Source organism: Branchiostoma floridae, chromosome 4 (genome assembly GCF_000003815.2).
Source record: "Branchiostoma floridae strain S238N-H82 chromosome 4, Bfl_VNyyK, whole genome shotgun sequence".
Lineage (NCBI taxonomy): Eukaryota > Metazoa > Chordata > Leptocardii > Amphioxiformes > Branchiostomatidae > Branchiostoma > Branchiostoma floridae.
Window position 1 is genome coordinate 29,918,444 of NC_049982.1, and position 27,898 is coordinate 29,946,341.

General features: G+C 41.2%; 3 protein-coding genes across 3 annotated transcripts in view; 2 read left to right on the forward strand and 1 right to left on the reverse strand.

Annotated features, from left to right (window-relative positions):
• The window catches only part of LOC118414804, a 1,072,569-nt gene that overhangs the window by 148,513 nt on the left and 896,158 nt on the right, over positions 1–27,898 (forward strand). The window lies entirely within an intron of this gene.
• On the reverse strand, positions 17,612–27,787 carry LOC118414835 (NHL repeat-containing protein 3-like). The gene is made up of 3 exons (XM_035819099.1): positions 27,593–27,787; positions 18,509–18,704; positions 17,612–17,928 (listed from the first exon to the last, which is right to left on the reverse strand). The coding sequence occupies exons 1-3, from the start codon at positions 27,768–27,770 to the stop codon at positions 17,700–17,702; spliced, it is 603 nt and encodes a 200-aa protein (XP_035674992.1). The 5' UTR covers positions 27,771–27,787; the 3' UTR covers positions 17,612–17,699.
• LOC118414838 (tubulin alpha-1 chain-like) lies at positions 23,704–25,127 on the forward strand. Its single transcript, XM_035819101.1, has 2 exons — positions 23,704–23,812; positions 24,224–25,127. Exon 2 carries the CDS (start codon positions 24,302–24,304, stop codon positions 24,872–24,874), a length of 573 nt encoding a protein of 190 aa, XP_035674994.1. The 5' UTR covers positions 23,704–23,812; positions 24,224–24,301; the 3' UTR covers positions 24,875–25,127.

The window sequence follows — 27,898 nt, forward strand, 5'->3', positions numbered from 1 at the left end:
TACAACACTTCAATGGGCTATTATTTAATGATTTTGACTTTATTTTGGACAGGAGCTAGGCTAGGATGGATCCATTTGTTTGACGACCCATGTTATTAACACAGTATTAGTGATGATAAAGTCAGCGATCTCCTTTGCCTGTTCGAATATATTAATGTTCTAATTCAGATTCACGGATCCTGTCACTGGGGTTGCTTGGTCAACTCGCAAACTCATCAATGGATATCTATACTACTTGGCATCTATTGTGTAACTCCAAGCAGAGGTAACGGTAAGGGCGGGGTGTAGCATTGGCCACAACAAGTAATCACAGTTACTGCAATGCCCCGACGAAACCTCTGCTGGGAAAATAAATTTGATTATTAATTACTGCTGGCAATTTTACTGCCTATTTAGCTAATGTGTACATATTTTTTCTAGCAACCAATATAATCTAGTATATTTCTTGTTCAATTATAACGCATTGCCACAACAAATCGGTTTAAATGGAAAAAACCGAGGACGTGTAATATTTTTCTGAATCCAATTTGATCACAGCTGTGGGCGAGACTACAAGCTCCCTGGCATATGTTGCTTTTCTTGCAAATGGCGACTTTTTCAGCATTAGCGTCTAGACAGATTTTATGATATAGACCATGGCTATAATAAAAATTGTAAGTTCTGCTCACCAGTGAACGCCCAACACGATGAAGACTCCGTAGGTGGACAGTGATGAGAACACGCTAATGGCCACGACCCGACAACAAAGCTCCACAATTTTCCAGAATCCGAACGGAGTTCCGTGCTGCAATGTCAGCAGACATAATTGCCTGTTGGGCATGTAGTGCATCTCCCAGTCCCACACAGACTTCAAGGTAGCTACTACCGACATCAACATTGACACGTACTTCACTGTTTCTATCTCCATCCGCTCCAGTTCACCCGTCACTATAATAACGTGAATCTGTATGCAGATCTGCGGCACGGACTCCAGGAGAGAGCCAATCAGGTGTGTGAGTGGAAGGAAGTGGTGAAACGTGCGCGACACCCCATCATTGCTGTAATTTCTGTTCTCGAGTATGTTTTCAGGGTCGTACTCATCTATTTGGTTATGGCAATAGCACATCCCAAACATGAGTTGGAGATATTTAAGAGCCACACCGATCAGGAGGAGGTAGAGGACGAAACTACGTGGGTTCAGTCCCTCTTGGTACCACATGATCATGTTTATGATGAGTTGCGGCCCCAAGGTGAAGCCTAGGGTCAACGCAAACCAATAGGTGTCACCATTTAGGTAGTACTCCACCGCCAACGTAATGTCAGTCCCCACGTCCGCGACGTAAATCATGAGCTTAAGAAGGCTCATGAGGACAAACCAGCTGCCGTAGCAACACTTAGCACACATGATGGGAGGAGTACAGATTTTAACCAACCTGGAAAACAAAAAGTGAGGAATGAATTCAAAGAACACCTCGTATATCGCCGGAAAAACTCGTCTATCGACATCCTAACAAAGTGCGTTCCTGTCACAAAGGAACCATTATCCGTGCTACAATTAAACTGTAGAACTGCCTTCCGCAGGACATTGTGAACATCAATGATCTACAGAACTTTACACGTATAAGGTAAACATCCACCTCAGTGCCACCCGTCAGCGTGCTGTGTTGTAAAGTTTGCCTTTTTAATTTGTTTTTTCCCAGTTCAGCATGGCTGCTAATTAATCAATAATAAGCTGAAATTTTGGTAAACAGCGTGAATAAAAAAAGTAAGTAGTGATGTAATGCGAGAATAGAAACCCATGGCAAGCTTATGGTAAAATACTCATTTTAATTTATGGGACGCAAGTCGGTCTAGGGGGGCATTCTAACGTTGCTAATTGCGTGGCTGTTTTCTATTTGGTTGTTGTTGTAGTGGTAAATATTTAGCAAATAAAGACAATGCTTTGACAGCAAACATTATTGCAAATTGCTACCCAGGTACGTTGGTGTACGAAAAACACACTGTGGTACGTGACCCAAACCATTGCAAGCGTGGCCTGAATCTAGGGAAATGTCAAACGCCATCCATATGTCCTAAATGACTTCTAATCGTATCTATCCGAAATGTCGACAATACATAATAAACTCCTGAAGCCGTGTGAAGTACTGGAAGCATATTTCGTATGTAACTCGTAATTATATTTCAGCCATACATAGTATGGTGAAATATATTGTATTCGTAATGTTTCTTCTTTCTTTCTTTCTTCTTCTTCTTCTTTCTCCTGTCAAATCTTCAAAGTGATTCATCTCCGCCGTTCCTGGACCGAATGATCTGAAATTTGGCACAGGGGTAGAATGGGCCAATACCTTGATGCTTTTTTCTCAGTTTTTTCATATCTGCCTCTAAAATGATTTTATTGAGATTTTTTGGTCAATTTTAGACCAAAACTGTATATTTTGGCCCCTGTACCCTGGTATTACAACCAAATGAGCTGAAATTTGACAGAGATGTGCCTTGATAATGCCCCCATATAAATTCGATAACACTTTTGGTGTACAGTACAACAAAATGCTTATTTTTGCGATTTTATGACCAATTTTTGACCAAAAAAGGACACTTTTGGCCCCTGTACCCTGGTATTACAACCAAATGAGCTGAAATTTGACAGAGATGTGCCTAGATAATGCCCCCATATAAATTCAATAACACTTTTGGTGTACAGTACAAGAAAATGCTTATTTTTGCGATTTTTTGACCAATTTTTGACCAAAAAAGGACACTTTTGGCTCCTGTACCTTGGTATTGCAACCGAATGAGCTGAAATTCGACAGAGATGTGCCTTGATAATCCCTTCATATAAATTCAATAACACTTTTGGTGTACAGTGCAACAAAATGCTTATTTTTGCGATTTTTGGCCAATTTTTGACCAAAAAAGGACACTTTTGGCTCCTGTTCCCTGGTATTACAATTAAATGACCTGAAATTTGGTATAGATAGGCAATAGATACTTGGTAACAAGATTCAAGTCAAATTTTTGACATAAACAACTTTAAAATGATTAATTTTGGCACTTTTCTGAGGGGAAATTTGTTTTCTTTTGGCCTCCTGACGTGACCTTCCATGACCCCGCACAGAGCCACACCTGTGCGCGTCAGCCGGCGAGTTAATTGAATCAAAGACCTAGCCAATCAGCGAAGAGGAGGCCAAAGGCTAATTAATATTCATAAGCGGGGCCTCATGATCCCGTTTATAGCAGTGTTCCTGCCAGGGGGAGCGAAGCCCGCCTAAGGCTCTCGCATTTTAGACTATTCAGAAGGCTTTATATTGTATCAGTTCTTAGGGGCATATCTATGATAATCGCAGCAGTCACTTAACTTCTCTTCAGGAGTTTAGCGTAACACTATTTCAGGTCAAACCGTCAAAAGCAAATAAAAACAAACTTTAACGTTACTGAGTTCAACAGTACTTATCCGAAGTTATTATCCGAAGTTGAAACGCTAGCGATGGTATTTTCGCTGCGCTGTTAGCTCCGTGCGACTGTTGTTGACGGTCTTATAACGGTATATTTTGCACCCCTGTACCCTGGTATAAGTAACATTTGGTATAGATAGGCATAAGATAATCGGTAAAATGATCCAAGTAAAATTTTTGGCATAAAGTACTGTACAAGGCTTAATTACAGCACTGTTTTTTAGGGGAAATTGGTTTTCTTTCGTTCTCCATGCCATGACCTTTCGGACGTTCACCCCACAGAGCCGACATCTGCACCTGCGTCTAGCCGGCAGGAAGAGTTAATTCAATTAATGGTTCAGCCAATCAGCGAAGAGGAAAGCGAAGGCTAATTAATATTCATAAGCGGGACCACACAATACGTTAACTTGAAGACTCAGGCCGTACAGACTTCTCGCCAGGATTTTTTTTAAAGCGTCGGACAGGGGTCCGGGGGCCGCCGAATGTCCCTGGCGGGGTCCAGGGGCAGGGCCACTGTGGGGGGGACCCAGGTGGGCGAACCCCCCCCCCCGGAAGCTCTTGCATTTTAGACTATTGAGAAGGCTTCTTTTATCAGTTTTTTAGGGCCATATCTACGATAATCGTAGCAGTCACTTACTTCTCTTCAGCAGTTTGACTTTAAAATATTTCGGGTCAAAGCTTCAAAGACAACTAAAACCTCATAAACAACAAACTTTACTTAGCTCAACAGTATACTAAAATATTGTACGGGTTGCCATCCTTAGTTGAAGCGCTTATTTATAGCGCTAGTATCTTCGCTGCGCCGTTTTCCGCCGTGCGACTTTTGTTGACGGTCTGATATCCCTACGTCGCCGCCTCGCTGATATTCCCACGGACATGTTTCAAGAAAAATACCCAGCAAAAAACGCTGTTCTGCGTCAAATTCTATTCTATAAAACATGTAGGACTCAATGTTACAGTCTAAATATTTTGTAGAAGCACCGCTGTAGGAAAGAAGGTCCAGGCAATGTAAAACATCACGTAGCATGAAGTTCGCTGTCAACTGGCACACAGCACATGACTGTTTGAAACTCTAAGTCTAATCAACAGCCGTGTTTGATTGATAGCCGGCGGTCCTTTGATGAAGTCGGCGAAAGGTGCGTTAGTTAGAAAATCTGCGTTTAGTTTTGATACGTAATTATAAGTTAGACAGTGGCGAGAATGATTATTTTCTCATCAATATTTCTCTTCAGAATTATTTGAACTTAATTGTACATCTAAACAATTGGCTTACCTGTGCAATGTTTATATGATTAATGATCAGTGTACTGAAATCATGTGTAACGTATGGCTCCTAGTCAATAGATCAGCATTTTCTCTATAGTGACCACCTGTATATAGTGGCCACATTTCCTAGTGCTGTTGTTTTTTGACATAAACTTTGAACATTTAAATTGTAAGTAACTTTAAACTGCCAGAGTTTCAGCCCAACAAAACACTCTCAGCGCCAGGGTATGAACAGACTGACCAGACAGACGAAAATAAATCCTCGAACAAGGTTCAATCGTATCTTCCGGGTCTGGCAGGAAGTTGTTAAACTAAAATAAGAATAGGCTCGATGGCTGATTGCATACAAAGTAAAACAATTTAACAGTTTTACAGCTTGAACAAACGCTCCTACAGTACCTGCACCTGCTTGATAATTATTAAATCGTATGCCCTACTTGAAGAAAAAAAGTTCACTGCAATAATAAATGTACCCACATCACAAGGAGCTTATACTTTTTTAAACTTACACCTAGTTATCGTACTGAAAATTGTTAATGACATTACATGAAGTCATTCAACAATTTTCAGTCATGATGAAAATTTTCTGAATGGAAGGTGTGATTATATTGTCATTTTCTGAAAAATAGAAGCAAGCTCTGTTTTTACCTGGAATCAATTCACAATACCAGTCCACTTTGGGGGATAATGTACTGTTAAGAGGATGTTCCATTTTTGCGCAGGGGTGATTTGGAACAGTCCAATGTTGCGTGGGAAGGGGTATGGCTGAAATATGCTGTATTTGCTCTTAAGCAAATGTCGGCCTTTCTAGTTCATTATTTTGTTTCTAACTTGCACGATAGCCAGTATCTCGCAAAGGTAGCTGATGTCAACATTTTTTAAATCTTAATATCCATGGTGAATCGAGGCTTGAAACTGTTACAAGTTATAAGAAGGTTTGATATGAAGCACCCAATGCGCCAACACTTTATACTCGAAAATCAAAACATTGTCTGCCCAGTTGTGGAGAAATTAACTGCACAAAATCGTCCTCATACGAGCGATGCGGCAAGCGTAATGACCTCACTACTAGTTGTCAGTAGATTGAATTGAATTCAATTAACTTATTTCGGGTGTCGCAACTTCCTGCCACCCGAACCATTGTAGCAGCCTAGAAAACCCTGTAGATTACCTTGGACAGTTAATGCGCAATTTTTTTTCTGTAGTTTTGGTTTTGTTCACTAAATCCAACACTGACGTTTTTGATAAATCAATAAGCAACGTTAAGTACTGATAGCACTACGTAAGCTATCATGTGCTAATTTGCTAGTCCTACGCCAAAGATGAAGAGAAGATTGTGCAGCGTTGCTTTTGCTTTGATGTGAACTGCTGAAGTTTTGAATATTATTACAACTCGCAAGCTCGCATGCAATCTGAACAAGTGAGCCCTTCCTTACCATCAACAACGAAAGTAAAGCTGCACTGTCCTTTCGTATTCAACAAACGTTACAATGCTACGAGAAAAGAAATCAAAAGGTAGAACTCTCATTTCAATCTAAATGGACGTAACCATGATGTTTACCTCTCGCGAAGGGGGCATTCCAACGTTGTCGATTGTGTGAGTGTTTTTATTCTTGACTATTGTACGCACAAAAAGGTAGTGGTGAATAATTACCCGCAGAGCAAATAAAGACTGGCAAACTGCTCCCCAGGTGCGAAGGAGTACGAAAAGCGCACTGCGTTATGTGACCAAAACCATTGCAAGCATAATGGTTGTGTAGTGTTTCAAGACATCACAGCTAAATTTCTTCCACTGACCTGTTTACCAATCCTTGATATATTGCATATAGTCTTATAAAGCACTATTTCAGATTTTCCAGGAAAACCCTACCTCACAACGGATAAATATATCAAGATTTTTCTTGATTTGGATCACTTTGGATTTTTTTTACAAATGTAACAATTCTACCACACTGAAGCTATGTACAGTGTTGGTTTTAAATCAGATATAAACCGTCTATGTTTACAGGCTTGCCAGTTAACATCCGAACAAGACGGAAACAATATATAGCTAGGTTCAAAAATTTCAAAACAGAACGTTAATTAGTTCTCTCCTATCGAATTCAGCAATGGTTGCAACATTTACTGTAAGAATAGAATAGCCCAAGGCAGAGGTCTCGTTGCAGTCTATGCGACACAACCCCGACACTTAACAAGTTACCAAGATTTTCGTGATTGCGTGCACGTGGCTGTTGTGTATTGACCGTAGATATATTTCAAATTTAAAGTACTTGACGTCAAAGCTGTGTTTTTGTGTTATTATATGCTTTATCATTCCAGGCTTGGGACCCTCGCAATCGGTTGTTACAGGAAGGTATGATATTCCCCAGCTACCTTCTGTATCGACACTCTCATGAAAGCATTACTTTCAAGCCTTTATCGCGTAATTTTCACTTGCTTCTTAATGTTATTGAAAGGAACCTTTTATATTAGTAACTACACTGATTTGGTTAACGGCGCATGGCAAGTGGTGGCACCTTTCCTTATCATGGACTTCAGTGTAATATATGCTCGCACAACGTTGAACTTGGAGAAGTTAAAGACCATGCATATTTCTTTATAGAACAGCCGTAACCATTCTAATGGGTTTAATATTTGCCCCTTTGCGTTTTTAAGATGAATCACGTTTTGAATAAGTCGGATAATAATTGGTAGTGCTACGAAAGCTTTAACTCATCATCATTTTTACAAGAGTAAAGTGATAGCTTCACTAAAGCAAATACGTGATAAAGACCTGCAAGCTTACCAGTTTACATCTGAACAAGATGGAAACAGTAGCTAGATACTTTTCAAATAGAATCAAGAACAATTTACTTATTGAGTTCTGTCCGTCCGAATTCAGCAAAGGATAAAACGCATTCAAAAATTATACATTTATATAAACAAAATATACTTACCGTAAGAACAGGATGGCTCAAAGTAGAAGTCTCGAGAACGTTATGTACAGTCTGTGCGACGCAACTGTAAACTTTACCAAGTAACCAACTTGAAGGTTGTCACGAATCTTACGTGGCTGTTTTCTATTGACTGTACAAACGTTATTATTGTAGTGGTGAATACTTAGCTCAAGAGCAAATAGAGACATGCTTTTGACTGCAAGCTTTAGGCAAAGTGGTGCCCAGTTGCGAAGGATTATTCAGCATCAGGTGCCCTAAACAATAAAAAAGGTAATGACAGCGCTGTATTAAGTTGTGGTTAAAGTTTCACAGCATCATAGCTAGTTGCGTTCGGCAGTCTTGGCTTCAAATCCTTGATATCTGGGACGTAATGTGATTTAAATTAGTACTATCTAAGAGTCAGACAATCCCAGGACTTCCTTTGTCACAACGAAAATCCTGTATCAAATTTCGTTGATACGGGATATCTACATTCACCGGGATTTAAATTCACACAACAACAGAATACTTTTTTAAGGTCTACTACTGTACAACTATGTAATGTAAACAAAGAAGTGTATACAATGAATTATCACATGTCTATGAATAAGTATAAACATATCAACATGTTGATACTACTGTACACCATTGATTCTAAGGTCTAAACATCCTTTGATATATTTGACTTTTTACACACTTTAAGGGTTATCACCTCCTAGGATGTAGTTGAATTTACCTACGGAACAGAACGTATCGAATTCTCTACATGGGATACCCACATATAACCCAGTTCATCAGGGGCGATATAGGAGGGGGTGGTAGAGGTTACGGGCAGGAGAAATACTTAAACTTGAGACATTGTAGCATCCCCGCTAAAATGTTAATCACAACATCTACTTGTTTCTAACATAGCTCTACCATATGCATGAAATTAACCTATATATTGTTTGGTTCATGCAGCCACGTTGAGATGTAACGGTATGATGCAAAATTTATATCTCTTGAGAAATGAAGAACTGCATGATTTTGATTCTTAGTCATGACTCTTCTATATACTAAACAATGAAATAGGTTTGCATCCATCAACAAGACAATAAAAACTCCTGAAACCGTACCAAGTTACCTATATATCAGTTACCTAAATGCCGTGCTTTGTATGTTATTCGACACCGCGTACTTCATCACGAATAAATCACTGAAAACGCTGTCTGTATACTAGATAGTAATACGCTTTGTTGTTGTAGAATAAAAGATGCGAAATTTCGAACAGAAAACAAACTTTTTCAAAACGACAAAAACAAAAGAAAAGAAACTATTCTATGGTTACATGTGTACGTATACATATTTTCTGCACACCATATAAGCTAGAGCCTGTAAAGGTGAACAGCTTGATCTTCGGAAGCGAAGAAGCAGCCATAATGATACAGTGTCTGTTACTGTGGGGATTCAAGAAGAGATACGTTTATACAGAATTCAAGTTGTTTCTTTCAAATGCTTGTACATTTTACGTACGGATCTGTTGAGTTTATGGAATGTGATTATCAACCGTTCACTGATGCATTCACGTGCAAGTTTTGTAGTGAATATTTGTTTGTAGGCCCAGTCTAGCGTGGATTTCGGCGGCGCACAGGTGTTGGTCCGGGAAAAAATAAGAAGTCACAAAAGGAGGTTTTCAACAGGAAAAGTACTGACAGGAATAATAAGGACAAAAGAATAAATGGTCTGGCAATGCTCACTCAAAAGAGAAAACATTGAACAGTTCATGGTTTGTTCTCACCTTTACGTCGGAAAGCCATTTGTGCTGAAGCGGCATTGTTTGTTTTTGTTACACGCCAGACTTGACTTTGCCAGTTCTAATAGAGACTTGTCACAGGGCATTTAAAAACAAGAATTGTACTCAAGTTTCTGTATACGAGGTAACTATTAGTAACCATGGCAGCCATGATGCAAGCGAAATTCCGCGCAGATGATGTTGACACCGGCGGCGGACCAACGACTCGTGTCGCCGAAAGCCGGGACCTCGCCGAAACGCACGCCAGACCGGGTCTTTACTGGACCAAAAAGCAAGTAAATGGACGTGTATCATAATCAATAAGTTCACATTTATAGGTTAACTAGAGTTCCATTAACAACTATCTAATTAGCATTTTATTTTGTACAACATTGTCTAAGGTAGCTACATACCAAAAAGCATGAGAGTCAGCCCCCCCCCCCCCCCCTCCACTCCTTCCTTTCTCTTCCTGGAACGGGGTGGGTTTATCAAGTTTCGCCATTAGTTATGGAAATTAGATCTAAATTAACATAATTATTATCATATTGCATCAAGCATTACTTCTGGGGGGGGGGGCTTTTGAGGCTCGCGCCAACTTTCCTGTCGTCTAACGCCAGAACGACGCTAGAGCCACCAAATTTGGTGATTTTTCTTAAAATTTAGTTGGAACAATTCAAGTATGAAAACTTTTCCATTTCTTTCGTGTTGCCATTGTAACCGTTTCTCGAAAATCGATGATTTCAGTTAAAACAATAAATCCTTCATATTTTCATTTTTTAAAATATTTCCTTAATATCATTAGTGCTATTTGTATGAAATATTACATTATCTAGAATATCTCATAATCAAATATGCATAAATAATGCTTATTTCATGACGATCAAAAGCAAAGATGGCAGACAATTTGGCAAGTTCATGTATAACTAGCTCAGTATCCCTGCTGTGTATGGTTTTATATGGGTGTGTGCGTGTGGGTGTGTTTGAACATCAATCACCGTAGCCGGACTAAATTCCCGCCCCAAGCGGCCGGCCCCATAATTGCAGGGAGGGGTCCCGGGTAATTAACTCCAGCCGGCGAGAGATTGTGTAAACACAGGCTACAATCATCGCACCAGCAGGAAATCACGAAGTCACATAACTGTAGTATGACATCATGGCTATATTTAGTGCGCGTGAAGTCTAAAGGCTGTCACGAGTGTTTATCAAGTACCTAATAAGAGTGGCCTGTTTACTGGCCACAGACAGCTGAATCTTACTTTTCAACAAAACTTGTCGCCCAAATTCAAGGGTCTAACTCAAGCCAAGAGTGGGCAAAAAGGAGAAACTGTGAGACATAGTAGAGAGGAATCCTGCGGTTACGGCATCCCTGGGTTCTGCTGACTAGGAGAGAAAGGAAAGAAAGAAGGAAGGTGCGTTTCTGAGGTAAGAAAAATTGCCTCTTTGTTCCTTTTAAACACTACAAGTTTATTTCCATTGAGGAGTCTGACGCAATATGGGAGAGTGCTGTTACTCAACCGGGACGTCCTACATTTGAAACTGGTGTAGCTGGCATTATTCCTTAAAGTTCTGTTGTGAACTTCCCCCCGACGCAATGGGAGCCATGAACTGTATCTGCTAGAGTTCGCAAGAGATTGCGCATATCTAAGACATAGAATGTCCCTTCTAGACTCCAGACGACTGAGTCCTGTTGTGCGCAGAGCAGACTCATAGGTGACGTACTCTGGTCCCAGTATGATCCTCAGGGCTCTCTTCTGGACGCGCTCAATCTTCGCTGATAGATCTCTGGACAGTCCCGGGTGCCAGACGACGCATGCGTACTCCAGAAGTGGCCGTACGAAACCAATATGAATTGGTATAAGATCACACATGTCCAGTCCGTGCTTCTTCAGGTTCTTTATCATGTATAGACGTTTGCTACCTTTGCTGACAATTGTGGTCACGTGTTGAGTCCATTTGAGGTTGTTCTGGAGGATAAGTCCCAGGATACGTACTGCCTGCACAACCTCTAGTTGGGTTCGACCAACAGTGATCACAGGCGGTGGTGGAGGATTTCTCATGAAGCAAAACACCATCACCATGCACTTAGATGGGTTTAAGGACATGAAGTTGGTCTCAGTCCAACGAGGCAAGCCATTGATGTCGTCCTCAATCCTTGGTGTTGCCGACACATGTCGTGATTCGGACACAGACATATCATCCACATATTTATGGTCTTGTCAATCTCCTTGTCCAAGGAAAGATTGTTGTTGGCGGTGGACCCAAGGTGTGTAAAATATACCATCACAATCGTAGTCACCAATGTTGATAGCTGGTGGTGCCTCTACACCCTGGCTCAACACTTCTGTCTTCTTGAGGCTGATGATCAGACCAAAGTCGCGGCATGCCTGGGAAAGGCGGTCCATTAGGGACTGGAGTCCCTGCTCTGTATGCGCTGCAAGTCCGGCGTCATCAGAGAACAGTAGGTCTCTGATCAGAGCTTCGCGTACCTTTGTTTTGGCCCTAAGGCGGCTGAGGTTGAACAGCTTGCCATCTGATCTTGTGCGGAGGTAGATTCCCTTTGTTGCGGTACCAAAGACATGCAAGGAACAGGGCGAAGAAGATCCCAAACAACGTAGGAGCCAGAACGCAGTCTTGCTTCACGCCGCTGCGTGTGTCGAATGGCTCGGATATTCTGTCACTGTACATATAGAATACATTTACGGTGTATCCCGTATCACCCGAGGTCCCAGCCCAACCGCGGGTCGGATCGCCCGAAGGCCGGAGGGTGATCCGACTTGCCGGAGGGCTGGGACCGAGGGTGATGCGGAATACACCGTGTTGTATTTTATTTATGTCATACCCACCTGAGAAAACTCATGTTTTGATGCGACATGCGCCAGAAGTTGAACAAATTTGGTGCGCTCGAACAAAAAGTGTTACAACAGTATGTTCCAACATCCGAATCAGGCATTCGGATTTTCGACGGCGCCGCACTCGAAATAGTTCGATTTTTCGAATGGAGCCCGTGTGATACAACTTAGAGTCTATGTAATACGGAAAGTTATTACACGGTCCGGAACACCCATATCGAACGTTTTCGCGTCACAGGTATGACATCAAGGACAGTACCGTCCCATTCATGTTGGTGTGGAAGGATTAAATGAGGCTTTGCAGCTTATGTGGAAAGCCTATCTTGGGTAGAATCTTGAAGAAGCCCTCTCTACTTACCCGAACCAAGGACGTTATATAGAGACGATGTCCTTGCCTTAACAAAGCCTTAAGATTTCTTGTAGAGATGCTTGCGGTTCGCCTTGAAAGTACCGGCAGAGCTAACAATAGTACCTAAGTAGCAACAGGACGTGACTAACTCAACAGGTTTTTTTCTGGTATGTAAAAGAACAGTCTTTTGGCAGACGGCCACCCTTAGTGAAAACAATAATTTTTGTTTTCCTAAGGTTTACATTCAGTCTCCATGTATTACAGTAGTTTCTAGCTTATTCAATGATGGAGTGATCCTTATTGGGCTTTTGCGATGTACTGGTTACGCGCAACGATAAAGGGAAGAACGGGATTTGTCTCCTATATACGTCGAAGTGTGGAAGAGACTCAAGAAATAGATGTACCCTACCAACTGAGACAAGTCTGAGAAAATTCGGATTTACTGGCGATCTGTGACAAGCTGACTCGGTGAGTTATTTGAATGCAACACTTCTGTTGACTAGGGAAGACAGAAAACTAATAATAACAGCTTTATGTAGCCTCCACTAGGGCTTCCTACGGGGGTAATTATAAGGGGGTCGTAGAATTCTGCCACAGAATTTGGGAAATCGGTCAGGGAGTCAGTTCACGTTTACATTCATGTTTCCCCACCAGCCGGCCAGTTCACACCTAGGCCAATTAAGACCGGCTAGACTTTTTTCCTAACTTGGCCAAAGTCCCCTATTCCTATTCGACCAGGCGGGAGTTTGGTAAAGAGTAGATTCATGCGAATTGGACAACAGTTAAAGAAAGTATGTCTGGTATTAGCCAAAAGATATGGTGATGGCATCAAGAGAAAGTGACAAAATTGTATGTGGAATATTTACGTAGAGCTTTAACGTCAAACACACACGCACATACACACACACACACACACATATATATATATATATATATATGTGTGTGTGTGTGTGTGTGTGTGTGTGTGTGACTGTGTGTGTATGTCTGTGTGAGTGTGTGTCTGTGTGTGTGTTGCGTTGACAACAACTAAATACAAGTAATCACTAAATGTCCTTTGCACATAGGTACCAGTTTTTAACATTTTTTTTTTCATTTTGAATTTATCACATTTCTTTTACTTTCAAGGAACTATAGAAAATGAGTGGGGACACCGAGAACAGCAAGGAGATGGGCACACATCTGAGGAATGGAAACTCCGAGGATCAGAAAAGGAGCGGCAATTGTCGACTCTGGATCAAGGCAAGACCGTGTAGCAAGATCGTGTAGCCCTTAATTTTATCAAAATTGCTACAGATTTTAACAAACTTAATGAATGAAATGTATTAAATACTGAAAGGTGTCATCTTTGACCTAACACATTAGCAGTTTAAACGGTTCACAGGCTCACAAACACTTTTGCTCATTATGATAGATAAAGTTGGTTAAACATCGCGCATCAATGAAAATTACCATTTTTAAACAATTGACGTAAATTTCAGGAAGACAACTTTTTAAATTCTTTGTTTGTTTGATACCTTTAGATATTACGTTGAGCCCCTGAACGATTTAGCTAGTAATATAACATCAATGACTTCATAACTACGTCACATTTTGTCAGAACGGTACCAATTTTTTAGGTAAACACACGTACCTCCAAATTTTAGATGGCTATCAGTCCATCTTGTTCACGGAGTGACCTAGTTCTCGCGAGAGTTGTGAGATCTAGGTCGAGACTTGCGTGAACAAGATGGACTCATAGCCATCGAAAGTTTGGAGGTACGTGCGTTTACCTTTCAAAAGTAGTCACTGCTTGATGAAAATTCTATTAACTGTGTACATACGTGATGACTAATGAATCTCTTCAACTATGTCCCTGTGTGCTTTTTCAGAACCTCTCGGGTGTGGCAGCCTGCATGGCAAGCAGTTTCTTCAAAGGTCCAGTACCACCAACTTCACGATACGTCATAGACCGAGGATACACACCATATCAGATGCTTTTCTTGGATGACTTGCTGATTTTCCTTGTGGCACTGAGCATCACTGTGTACCAACGGACAGACATGCTGCCAAATGGCTGGAAACATGGAGTCCACTTGATTTTTCTCGGATGTGCACGGTTTACCAGTGTTCTTTGCCTGTTCATGGCGTACCAGTTTATTCCTCCTGCGACCGCAGAAGCCGTCTGGAACGCCAGTATGCCGGTATTTGTGGTGACCTTGTCCTGTATCTTCCTTCAACAGGTAAACGGTGTACCTATTCAGACCGGGCTTTTTTGGTCATCCCTGGACCGGGGGGGGGGGGGGCTTTTGAGGCCCTCCACTTCTAAGTCCTCTAACTCCTGAACGACGTGCCGTAGGGCCACCAAATTTTCGGGACATGATATCGACATACTATCTGACGAGTATTTGACGTTTGACATAACGTTGACGTAATATGACGTAATTATGACGTCATCAATTTTATTGGCCGGACCCATGAAAAAAGGGTATTCTCAGAAAACTTCAAGTTATACTACAAAAATGTAACAACAAGTGCAGATAACAGAATAATAATGTTCAGTCCGACTTGTATTGCCAATAGCAACATCGATGACGTCATAATGACGTCATGCACATCTAAGATGCTAGTTAGGCTCCGCCATATTATATCCACCACCTTGAATTTTTAAAACTACTTTTTTTTGCAACAAATAATCACAAAGGGCATTTAAATAGACTAAATTCATTCATTTAGATGGTTTTTGATGAAAAAATACCAGGTAGTTACAAATTTTAAGGGATAATTAGCTTGTTATTCTTAATCTGGCCGTACGGTCCGCCATCTTGGATTTTGGGCTGATGACGTCATCAAATTAGCATAATTTATGCATATATAATTATGAAAGATATGCAAAATAATATAAGATTCTATTTATGTAACAAATTAGCTGTAATATGGCAAATAAATGTGAAAAATACATTGTTAGAACCAAAAATAGTGATTTTTGGCAAAACTGCCTGTCAGCAAACGGTTGCCATGGCAACACCAAAAAAATGGAAAATTTGTCAAACTTCGTAAAATTGTGTCCATTAATATTTTAGGAAAACTCACCAAATTTGGTGACTTTAGCGTAAGGCGTTCTGGCGTTATAGGACATCGAAGTTGGGCGCGGGCCTCAAAAAGCCCCCCCGCCCCCGGTCTGAATAGGGTTAAACCCTTAACTTTTACAGCTTGTTGACACAATCAGAAATAGTTAACCTGCCAACATGTCGATACATTTGTCAACTAGAAAGGTCCGGGCAAAACTGTTTCTGCTTCAAATTACGGTTGCTGTGGTTATGTGTATCAAATCCATGATTTTATGTACATATAACCTTATATGTAATAAATCATCTAACGGCGGTGAACGGTAAAAATTTGGTACCTTTCCAATCATGATAGCTGCAAAAATAAAACTCATCAAATACTGGCACCGTTTGGCAAACTTACCCGAGGACTCTCTGCTCGGTGATGCATATAATACCGTAGTTACTGGTGATAATGACTGGATGAATCATGTAAAGTTGATTGTAAGTTGATTTAAAGCTTAATGTTTGGGAAAGCTAACAGGCATTTTACTTCTGTACATTTTCTTTCATTCCAGATTCCAACACGTGTGACCATCATCGGCAGCACGTGCTGTGTAGGAGGTGTCGTGCTCCTTAGTTACGGCAGCTTTGTCAACATGACGTCATCATCGAAGACTACAGACGTCACTCTTGGACAGATTCTAGCCGTAACTGGAGCGCTGATTCACTCCATGCTTGACGTTGGCGCCAAATCTATTTTAGAATCCACCCCGAGGGCAATGTCCGTGATGTACACGTACGCTGTTAGTTCACTGTCTGCCGGGATAGGGGCGTTTGTTACCAGTGCCACATGGCACCTTGAACCAGTGACTGCAACAGTCTTAGTGCTAAGCTGTTGCAGTCATGGTGTGGGCATGATGTTCTTCTACCTTGGTCTAAAGTTAGTAGAGGTTAATGCAGTTACTGCTCTGATTCAGCTCAGCGCGTTTTCGGCCTATGGCCTGCAGTGGGTAATGTTGGGATTAGCTCCGACAGTTTTAGATGGTTTGGGTCTAACATGTGTGCTCCTAGGGGCGTTTTCTATTGTGATCTGGGAAGCAATTGGTAGTTGGAAGGAACAAAAACGCTCGTTACTTATGGAGCAACTTGATTTTGATGTCACAAAACCAAATGATAAGCCTTAAGGTAAAACATCTAATACCGTGCTGACAAAACTTTTGTACAATAGTTAGCATTTGGGGATTCTGATATATTAAAATTTACATTCTAAGGAACAGTTTCATGTATCGTTTGTCTCCTTTTGACTAAAATCAGCGCGAGGACTGACGAGAATTTAGAGGGTGCGTAGCACTCGGGAGGGAGGGGGGCATGACATTCGTTCACAAATGGCGTACATTTTCGATCGTAAAAAATCGTACAATTTGTTATAAGAGCGATCAAAAATTCATATATATTGAAACATCAACTTCTAAGGAACAGTTTCATGTATACTTTTGTGTATATGTAGTTTTGAGTAAAATTTACGCGAGGATAGACGAAAATGTAGGGTACATATATATATGTGTGTGTATATATATATATATATATATATATATATATATATATATATTTTGAACACATCAATCCCTAGGATTGATGTGTTCAAAAATTCCTATTTCCCCAGAACTATTGTAGAGTGGAATATGTTATCACCAAGCACAGTAGGGGCGTCTTCTCTGGATAGTTTCAGAGAACACTTGCATATAGATGTGCAAAAGTTAGGTGTGATGAGTCGTTCAGTGTAATATAACCAGCTGCTGCCGCGCCGCATGCCTGCGAAGCTGGTGTGTTACGCCGAAGGGCGGTTGTACCGGCTATATAGATACAGATACAGATACAGATATATATATATATACGTAGTCGAAAATGTAACTATAAGATGTAAGTATGAACAAATATATATATTTGTTAATAGCTTGGCAAAAGGCAAGGGGAAGACATTCCACATTTTCGCGAAAATGTTGCCATTCTAGTTTTTATTGTTTTTTGCGACATTTTACTCCCTCCCCCATCTACAACTATTTACAAGACAAAGTTGTTGTAAAAGTACTAATTACAACGGCAGAAATTTATAACACGTATTGGCACCGATATCTCCCACGTAAATGGCACCGGTTGATTGGCTGACAGACAACAGGTGCGGTTGTGTTCCCTCCTTCATTTGCATACTGTCAATCACCTCGCAGTCGCCAAGGTTACCGGGTTCTTTGGGAGCGGCGATGACGAGGATCCGGCGAACCTTCATCTGGAGGGCCAGTATGTGGGACTTGTCAGCGCTGAACCTGTGGAATATTCGTTATAAGACTGAGATTTCTTCATAGATGAAAGGATTTGCATAATCTTCGAGCACCCTTAACGGCCTTGTTCCCTGCATTTTGACAACGCTCTCAATTAACTCATTTACAACTGAGTGAAGTGAGGAAATTCGTGTCAAGTGCATCTCCCTAGGACACAACGTCGGGGCGTGTCAGTGGACCCGGAGCCAGGTCCTCTGCGTTCTTGTCCAAACATCATACCATTACGCCAAAGCGATTCCACGGTAGCATTCAAGGAAGATCTGTTCAGGAATTTTATGACATGTACAAGCTACACATGTGCCCATAGTGGCAATAGGCATCTTTCAGGGAAAAAATGTTTACTGGCTTTGAAAACAAACAAGTTGGTTGCCGCCTGCCAAAAATTGCGGGTTGTATGTGGACTCATTTTTTTTTAGAGAGAGCGTCAGAGAAAGAAAATGAAATACAGGGCAACACGCGTACAGTTAGTATGATTCAAATCTCTGTTTGACGGCGAAAAAATCTTCTCGTCATGAGTTAACACTTACCTACATGTAGGCTTGAGTATTTCTATGTTTAAGTTTACCTAGCAGTATAGACATCCTCGTCCAGCGCCAACTCGCCGATGTAGGCTCCACTGTCCCCGTGAAACACCTGGATGCGTTTGTTCTTCCTGTCTGCGACCCACACCTGTCCGTACCTGTCCACATCCACACAGTGTGGCACGCTGAACTGTCCAGGTGCAGAGCCTTCCCCACCTACACTCCACAGTAACTTGTGGTCTGAAAGAAGAAGAACATTAGCAGCAGTCAATCAAAATAAGTAGTCTCCAAGCAGACGTGTCAGCTGGGTGACAAAAGAATTTGGCCAAATACGTTGCCATGGGATCCCATTCAGTCTTTTGCAGTCTATCCAGCTATAAGCGCCGACCGGTCAGTTCACTCCTAGGCCAATTAAAAATACTCTCCAAGCAGAGGTTATGCTCCTGTTTTTTAAACGTTTTTTAGCGGTTTTTATCGGGCTTTCTTTTTTGTCATTTTTTTAAGTACGCTCGATAAAAACGACTAAAAAACGTGTACAAAAACAGTCGGAGCCTAACCTCTGCTTGGAGAGTAAATTAAAACTCCCTAGGCCCTCTAGACTTTTATTGCTAATTTGACCAAAGTCCCCTATTACTATTTGGCCAGGCGGGAGTCTGGTAGAAACTACGTATATACAAAATAAGCAGTAAAACGATACATGTCTAATATGTGAATCTGTTGTAGGAAGATTTTTTTCTGATATTCGCGTTGTTTTCTACACAATTTCAACCAACAGAGAACAACCTGCCTACATTTCAGTAACAAGTTGTTCTACACATATTCCCCGCTAGGTGTCGTTGCGTTAAATGGGGCACAGCCCAGTTTATTTCGATTGGAGGCTGCACATCCTGAAGTCTAGACTCCAGAGAACATCTCTACTAGGGAATTATCCTGAAGCATGATAACTGTATATGTGATTAGAGAATATTCCTTTACATTCAAAGCGTAAGGATACCAGGAAATGAGGCTAAGGCCAAACCACAAGTTGCGCCCAAAACACACCATTTCCTATGCTTTTCAGCCATGTTAGCGTTTAATGTTATTTCGCAATACTGAGAAATATTATCTCAAACGTAGGCCTTTCGTCACTTTTGCCGCGTACTACCACGGACCCTGGTCGCGGAAGAACTGGGGTGTGCACCGTTAGCTACTACTTCAATAGCCAGGTCAATGGTTTATCAGAGACTTAATTTCGAGGCTACAGTGGCCTTCTAGAACATTCGGAACAACACTAACGTCAGGCTGTTGATATAGTGTGTGAAATAAGGGGCTATTTTCACCCTAAAGGTGTAAATGTTATCACTCATTGTTGTCAACAAAGTACTTCAGAAGTGCTCAACCTGCCCAAGATCAAAGACTACAAAAATTGAATATGAAAAGCAAAATGGCTCTCTGATATCTAGCATTTTATTCCATCGCTAAAACGCTTGACGTCTAACTATTGATAATAGTAGATACACGTAGGTTATGCAACAGCGGTGTAGACTGTAAATGCAGAAACTTTCGCGGTGGTTTAATGTTCGCGGTTTTCGCGGTGACCGCTTCACCGCGAATTTAAAAACACCGCGAATTGTTTTCCACGGCAGTAAGAGACAACAGTGCATGGCGCTACCGCGAAATTAAAACCACCGCGAAAAGTCAATTTTCCCGTACGGCGAAATTAAATCCCCGCGAACTTAAATGCATTTACAGTATGTTACATGGCAAGCTGGTGTGGAAATGTAAACAAGCTGTGCCCTTTTCATGTTCTCAGCATAGATTCCAGCTTTTTTCTTGGATTAAATCAGCTCATTCAAAATTTAAAAACTCTCAGCGTGACCTATGCCCTATCAATAGTTATATAAAGATCAGCAAGAGCTTGTGTTACCATCTTTCGCAATGAAGGCCGGATTACACAAATCTGACGACATTTCTTCTCTCCAACCAGGGATTGTTTGGAAAAATCACGATCGTGACATTTCCCTCATATCTGTTTTTTTCCGATCGGCCAAAATCGGATGAAAGGAAAAGGTCACGATTTTTCCCACAACCTCTGCTTGGAGAGTAGAACAAGCATTGTACTGTTTTCTTGCAGGCCCAATCTTGGAACAATTGAATTTTCGTCATGACGTCATAATTCAGGCTCTTTTGTTACTTTTTTACGTTTCGTAAGATGACTATTGCATCAGAAATCTGCCCAGAGACAGGCACCGAAAACGAACATTCTCACGGGCATTAGGGACAGATGATGTCTTCTTCTGCATGTCCTTCCAGTTACAAGTCTCAGATAGCGCACGTTTTTGAAAATGTGAATCGTGAAATGTGCAATGGTAAACACAACCCCTGACTGCACGGAAAACATAACCGTCTTACTAAAGGTAACAATAGTTTGCTAGCCTAGCAGAGTGTCTGCACGTACGAGCAGTACTTTGTAAATGTTGTTTATAGCCTCGCTCTGTACTGACTCCCTATCAGCCAATAATGCATTGATTCGACATGTGAAGTACTAACGTTACTTCACCAGCCAGGTCCGTGGTCCATCAGAGACTTGATTTCGAGGCTACAGGAGCCTTCTAGAACATTCGGAACAACACTTACGTCAGACTGTTGGTATTGTGTGTGTAATATGGGGATATATTTACCCGGACAGTGCATATGTAACCACCTATACAGTTGTCAACAAAGTACCTCAGAAGTGCTCAAGCTGGTCGAGAATCACAGACTTCATAAACTGCTTATGAAAAACAAAATGGCTCTCGGATATCTATAATATCATTCCATCGCTTAAACGTTTTACTTTCAGAATAAATACTCATAATTTGTTTGGAAATAGTAAATATAACATGGTGTTAAATATGAAGAATTTTTCTCGTTTTTATAGTCTTACATGTAGCATACAGGTCCAGCCTTTTCCCATGGGTTGTAAGAGCTTCTGTCTCGAACCCTGAAAACTTTACCGTGGCCCATTTGGTCTTGGATCCACAATTACTTCTAAAAACCCAAACTAATTAATAGCTGTTTCTTCTACATCTATACATCTGTATTTGTTTTAACACTTGGTTAATTTCGTAAGATGATTATTGCATTATAGATAAAAAATAATCTAGAGCTAACGTTACATAATTTATTTCAGACGACCAGTTGAGTTTCGTAACTTACTGTAGCATGTAAATCTGCCCAGAGACAGGAACCAAAAATGGACATTCTCACGGGGATTGAGGACAGGGTATGTTCAAGCTAAGAATCACAGAGAGCTCACGTTTTGCAAAGCACACGTTTTACAAAATGTCATCGGTGCCAACCACTCTTCTTTAAGGAGGAGCCTCAACTATGAAGATGCAAAGACCTTTTTGGAACTGGATCCCAAACAAGTACACCTTAGAGAAAATAAAACTACCAATAGGAACATCTATTTTAGTCACATTTGAATTCATTCCAGTTTGTCTGGAAAATGGATTGACAAAAAAAAAGAAAACCAACCCCCCTCTCTACAGCTCACATTGGTCTGTGCCACATCAAGTCACTGAGTGGATCTTTTCAATCGAGTCATACAGTTCTGGACAGAGGAGGAGACGAGACTAGAACAGACTTCGTGAAACTTCTATTGAGGTATGTACATTCGGGCACTTAATTGTTCTTTAAATTTGAGAAACTTTATTTCATTTCTACTTTGGACTGTTTCTTCTGTTTGAATGTGCAGCTCATCAAGTAATTAAGAGGAGAAGGGGTCTTGGGAAGATGGCCAGCTGTTGAAAAAGTCATTGTTTAGACGGGTTTTTGTTAGGCAGGGGGTGGGGCAGGGAGAACGCTTCTTATGTAGAGCGGTTTGGATAGTCGTCCTGTGGATAGAATTGACAATTTCTGGGTTAAGAACAGAGAAGACGGCCGGGTACTTTTTAATTAGGGATAGTGTTTGCGTAAGTGGGGCAGAAACTCGTGTACGGGAAGAATTAGGAGAAGGCCACTGTGGATAGAATCCAAGCAGGCTGGGTAGAATTTACCACTGATGAGGGTACGGATTGTGTTGGAAGTTGTAGACGGGGTTGGGTGAACGTGATTGTTGCATGGATTCTAGACTGTTTCGGGAGGCCTACATAGGCCAGATGCTTGCTCCGCTCAACGGCCGACATGCACCGAAGAAAACTTAGACTCAGCCACCTGAGGTAGACTTAATTCAGGGTGTAAGCGAGGCAGCGGCCTGTGGTATGATTTTCTTATGAAGGCCCTGACAACAGCCCTGGGTGGTTTGCCCCATTTAGGGGTGTTACCCAGTATCATAACAAGAACAAGAAGAACAGTCAGGCATCTAAGCTAACGTGGTCCTGACTTCTGTTTGGAGGTTAGGATTATGGTGTATATTTCGCGCACCATATGTTAGCAGCCTGGCAATTTCGTAAGATACCCATTGCAGTATGAATCTACCCAGAAAATTCCCACAGGGATTGGAGACAGTGTGATGTTTCACGTCTTGTCCTTCAATCTATTAACAAAGTAGGGCGATCGTTTGACAAATTGTGAGTCGCAATTTATTTATTAGGTACATAAAACTTGTAACTATTATAAGTAAACCAGGATTGGCTCAACAACACTTTAGATGTGAAAGACGCTTAAAAGTTCATCCTCAAACAATCGGCGCCTCTAGTGTGGACAATTTGGTTTGACGAATACTAATTGTAATTACGTTTATGTCAGGTTTTTGACCAACACAAGTGAAGACTGAGTCACCATGACGCCATTCCGACACATCGCGATCCTTGCCGTGCTCCTTGCAGTCGTCATCGCAGCTGAAGGTGAGTTCTTATTTGCTGATTTTGTTTTTCGTGAGAACAGTAGGTTTTGAAAACATGTTTACGTGTGTCGTTTTTATATTTTTAGCTATCCTGGTGGGTAACTTTATACAAGTACAACAGTACTTCAAATAATGTGGCTTTTTTTTTCTTCGTTTCTGACGTGAAATCAACACATTTTCGGTTTGTTGTTCTAACTTCAGAGATCGGGTAGCTTGAGGCGTGGGTAACTTTAACATGTCATGGGCAGCCTCAAGCAAAATAAACAGTACTTTTACTTACAGAAATCATTGATTTGAGAAGTTAAAGGCCCTCCAGCAGTACCCAGGACTTCATGGGTCCCTTCTTTTTTGTGTGTAAAAAAACTGTCAAGCAGTGTGCATTATACCGATTACCGAGCAATATTTATACCTGTCTTTTTTTTCTTCAGGACGCCCCGTTGAAGACGGAGATACTGCCAACATCGAAAGGGACGATGATCACCCAGAGACGCTCACCAGGCTCATCAAGAATATCAAACCGGACATCGATGCCGCCACAAAGGTAGGCACACGCATGCATACATAACTTATGTTTCTTAAAGCCTCAGCAACGAGAAATGAACGTTAAACCTGTAAAACAAAACTCATTGTATACTGTACAATAGAATCTTTGTACACAAACAAGTGGCTTTTATTCAACCACGCCCAACAAAAAGTCTAACACTTCAGTGGCTGTCTGTCACCTTTATCAACTTCCGACTAGTTCACATTGCTCTGCAGTATAGGTGTCGCTGCCTATAGCGCTAGCTACAGTCCAAAGAACTTAACTACGAACTTTTTTTGCAGGTTATCATTTTTTACCGGCCCAAAGTTTGGCACAATACTCAAGTCTACTAAGAACTGTAAGGGCGTATTGTCTGTATATTAGACGTTGTTTTTTTTATATCTAAACGTTTGACTTTGTGTTGCATAGGTGTCCACTGCCGTGGTTGAGCCCTACAAGTCCGTCCTGTCCACCCACAGCCTCCTGGAGCACACCGACGTTGCCGTCATGCTCGACAACGACGCTGTCTACGACATCAGCCGCCGTAACCTGGACATCGAGCGCCAAACCTACACCAACCTCAACCGTCTGGTCGCCCAGGTAATCTCTTCCCTCACCGCCTCCCTCCGCTTCGACGGTGCCCTGAACGTGGATATCACTGAGTTCCAGACCAACTTGGTGCCGTACCCACGTATCCACTTCCCCCTGGCCACCTACGCTTCTGCAGAGAAGGCCTACCGCGAGCAGCTGTCCGTTGCTGAGATCACCAACGCCCACTTCGAGCCAGCCAACTGGATGGTAAAGTACGATCCTCGTCTCGGCAAGTCCATGTGCTGCTACAGGCTGTACCGTGGAGATGTTGCGCCAACGGACTTCAACATCGCCTTCACCACGACCATCAAGACAGAGCGTGCCACCCTGTTCTTTGACTTGTGCCCCACTGGTTTCAAAGTCGGCATCAACTACCAGCCACCCACCGTGGTGCCCGGCGGAGACCTGGCCAAGATGCAGCGTGCCATGAACAGGTGGATGTGGAAAATGGAATACCAGCATCATGAACAGCTGCCAATGGCATTTTAGTAAGATCCACTTCTCTGTTTTGTAAGAATGATTAATCAGCATATAACCAGAAGTGATTGACCAATTAGGATCCCGCATTTGATACTGATTATAAGCCAGTGATGTACTAGTATATGCTACGCTACGCTCGGTGGTTTATTCTTTGGTTACAGGAACCAAGTAGGTCTTATGTTATCATTGTTCACCTTTATCCACAGGGTAACCTATATCCGTTGTTTTTTAAACATTCCATTAAGGGATATCGGGTTGAAAGACGGTGTTTTCAAATTGCAGCATTTTCAAAATATTGCAGTTTAAAAGCACCGTCAGTTGCCTTGACATCCCGTAATACCCTGCTTTGAAAAATAACAACGGATATAGGTTATCCCACGGATAAATGTGCACTCGCGTAACATCGTGGGTCTAAATATAAACCATTAATTTATCAAACCTTAAAAACATTCAATGGGAATAACAGTTGCTATATTCACTGCGACGTAAGAGACCATGAGTTCATTTTGCTGACTTTTTGAACGCTTTAATTGATTGTTTTGAAAGGTAGACCTAAAGGTGGTATCTCTATGCTCTTGGGGCATCGGTGCGGCACTGCGGGGCTCGTTCACTTCGGCACTGTCTTGTTATTTTCTCGATTATTTTATAATATAGATATTGCGTAATGCGTAAAAGTACGACTTAGAAGACAACAAAATACACAAGACAGAAAAAAATTTGTTCTTTATCTCTGAAATTAGTTGAGTCATCTACGAACCCCGCAGTGCCACGCGGGTGGCCCAAGTGCAGTGAGATACCACCTTAACCACCCGGTGTGTTTACAGGTATGACGGTGAGGGCATGGAGGAGGGAGAGGGAGAGGAGGAGGCAGAGGAGTACCAGACTCCCCATCCATCACAACAGTTCGCGCCATTAACCAAAAACATTGAAACATACGCTACAAAACGCTACATTCCATCACAAGAAAGAACATGCGACCAGAGATACGGATAGTAAAATCATCTAAGAAATAAGTAGTTGTGCTTAACCTTTCCGTGAATTTGGGCTATGCTGCTGAAATAAAATGTGCAAACTGCGCGATGAAGAACACTTGTGTGTGTTTCATTTACTTTACTAGAATATCCCTTTTTGGTAAAATTCAGGTATTTCCGAAAAATGAATTGTCACTTTTGAAGAATATTGCATTGCAAAATAGCATAGAAGATGGTTCCCACGCCGCAAGTGATAGTTTTGAATTATAAAAGCAGGATTTTTCTATTAATTCATTCAAATGCAGAGATCAAAACTATATGGTTATTTTTCGGAGTTGCGCAGAAAGTGCCCGGTGCCTACCCTTAGTCTGTTCATTGATTAATCTTTTAAATAATTTTTTCCCTGGGCAAATTTGGATCACAAAGGTCGAGGTTTCTGCAAGAGGGACTAAATCATGTATGTCTTTAAAGTCTTGCCAAAAATCGTGACCTTTAGCATGCTTTGACCTGTGATTGACCTTCGTATTCAATGGGGAGACATGGACTGATCCATTAGGAGAGGGGGTAAAATCCTGACATCATGACAATCATTTGGCCGTAGCTCGTTAAAATGCCGGAGTTGAATTCTGGCTTTTTTTAACCAAACCAAACCTAAAAAATCCAGCTTTGCAGTGGGGGTAAAGACTTGAGGTTTGAAATGTAGGTAAATGTGTTTTTAAGTGATTGTTTTGCATGCCTTAACCATGTAGGGAATGGGCAATTTGATTTAGAAGCCCATATGGAGGTAAAAAAATGCACATATAACATAAAATCAGTGAATACGAATCATTAATCTAAATAATTAAAATATTGGCCTTATTAATTCTATTCAGACGGGAGGGGGCAATGAGGCCCTCGTCAACTTTTAGGTCACAAAACGCCCAAACGGCTTACGCTAGAGTCACCAAATTTGGTGAGTTTTTCTATATACGTCATAATAGCGTGAAATTTCTTAGAATCTTTGAATATCATGTCTACATAGTTCTATGAAAATTAGGTGGTCATATGATAATTCGTTTAAGAGTTACAGGAGTTAGAAGGGCGGGCCATACTTTTTGCATATTAATTCATAGTAAGGATAAACCTGTTCTTCAACAAGATGTCTTTTACATATCAAATTACAGCCAGGATATAAAAACATTCTTTAAGAAGATATCTTCAGTGTCACTGACGAAAACTAGTGGATGATAGTTGAAACGTCTGAACGTTTCCAAAATCATATCCTTATTAAAGTAACTGCTTTTTGGCGTATGCTATTACCGGGATGTCTAGCCTTGATTGTTTGTTTGTTTATTTGTTTATTTATTTGCACATACAAAGTGATAATAAATACAGAGAAGAATAAAACATAAAACAGGTGCAGGAGGAGGGGAAAACCTTAATGGTTTATGCTGTGCCCTCCTCCTCTATGGTTACACAAGATGTATGGTCTTGATGCATCATAATTAACAAAGAAAGAACTAACACATATGTTATAATAATAATACAAAAAGATGTATGATCAGTGAAATCAATAAATAACAAACATAAGTAACTAACACAATCATACGCTATAATAATACAACAAAAGATATATGATCAATGAATCAATGAATCAATCATAGCCTTCATCGACGAATCTTCCAATATATCCTTAGAAACTCTTCACGGAAAATGGCTATGGTAGGTTTTATTTCATTTTATAAACAAAAGGTAACGATGAAAAAAGGTGGCTCACCCGTGGAGAGTTTGAGTAGTCTGTTGTTCATGCCTCCATCTCCGTCCACTACAAACATCTCCCCGGCTTCGTTAAACGCCACGTCCCCGACCTGGTCAAACTGCAGGGGGTCCAGACTCGAACCCTTTTCTCCAGGTGTTCCTAGCGTCGTCTTCAGGTTTCCTTGGCGGTCAAACATCTTCAGACAGCAGCCCAAAGGCCCTTGAAGTATAAGAGATTGAGACGACATTAAAGAATGTTTGACAACTTAACTACAAGACTATCTAATTGGTGTATGTGTGTGTGTGTGTGTGTGTGTCTGAGTGT

Coding starts and splice junctions, on each gene's coding strand:
- LOC118414835 (XM_035819099.1), bottom strand. CDS start 27,770: ATGTTTGACCGCCAAGGAAACCTGAAGACGACGCTAGGAACACCTGGA. Junction 18,705..27,592: donor ACTACTCAAACTCTCCACGG/GTGAGCCACCTT, acceptor TTCTTCTTTCAG/ACCACAAGTTACTGTGGAGT. Junction 17,929..18,508: donor GAGGATGTCTATACTGCTAG/GTAAACTTAAAC, acceptor AATATTCCACAG/GTTCAGCGCTGACAAGTCCC.
- LOC118414838 (XM_035819101.1), top strand. CDS start 24,302: ATGCTCGACAACGACGCTGTCTACGACATCAGCCGCCGTAACCTGGAC.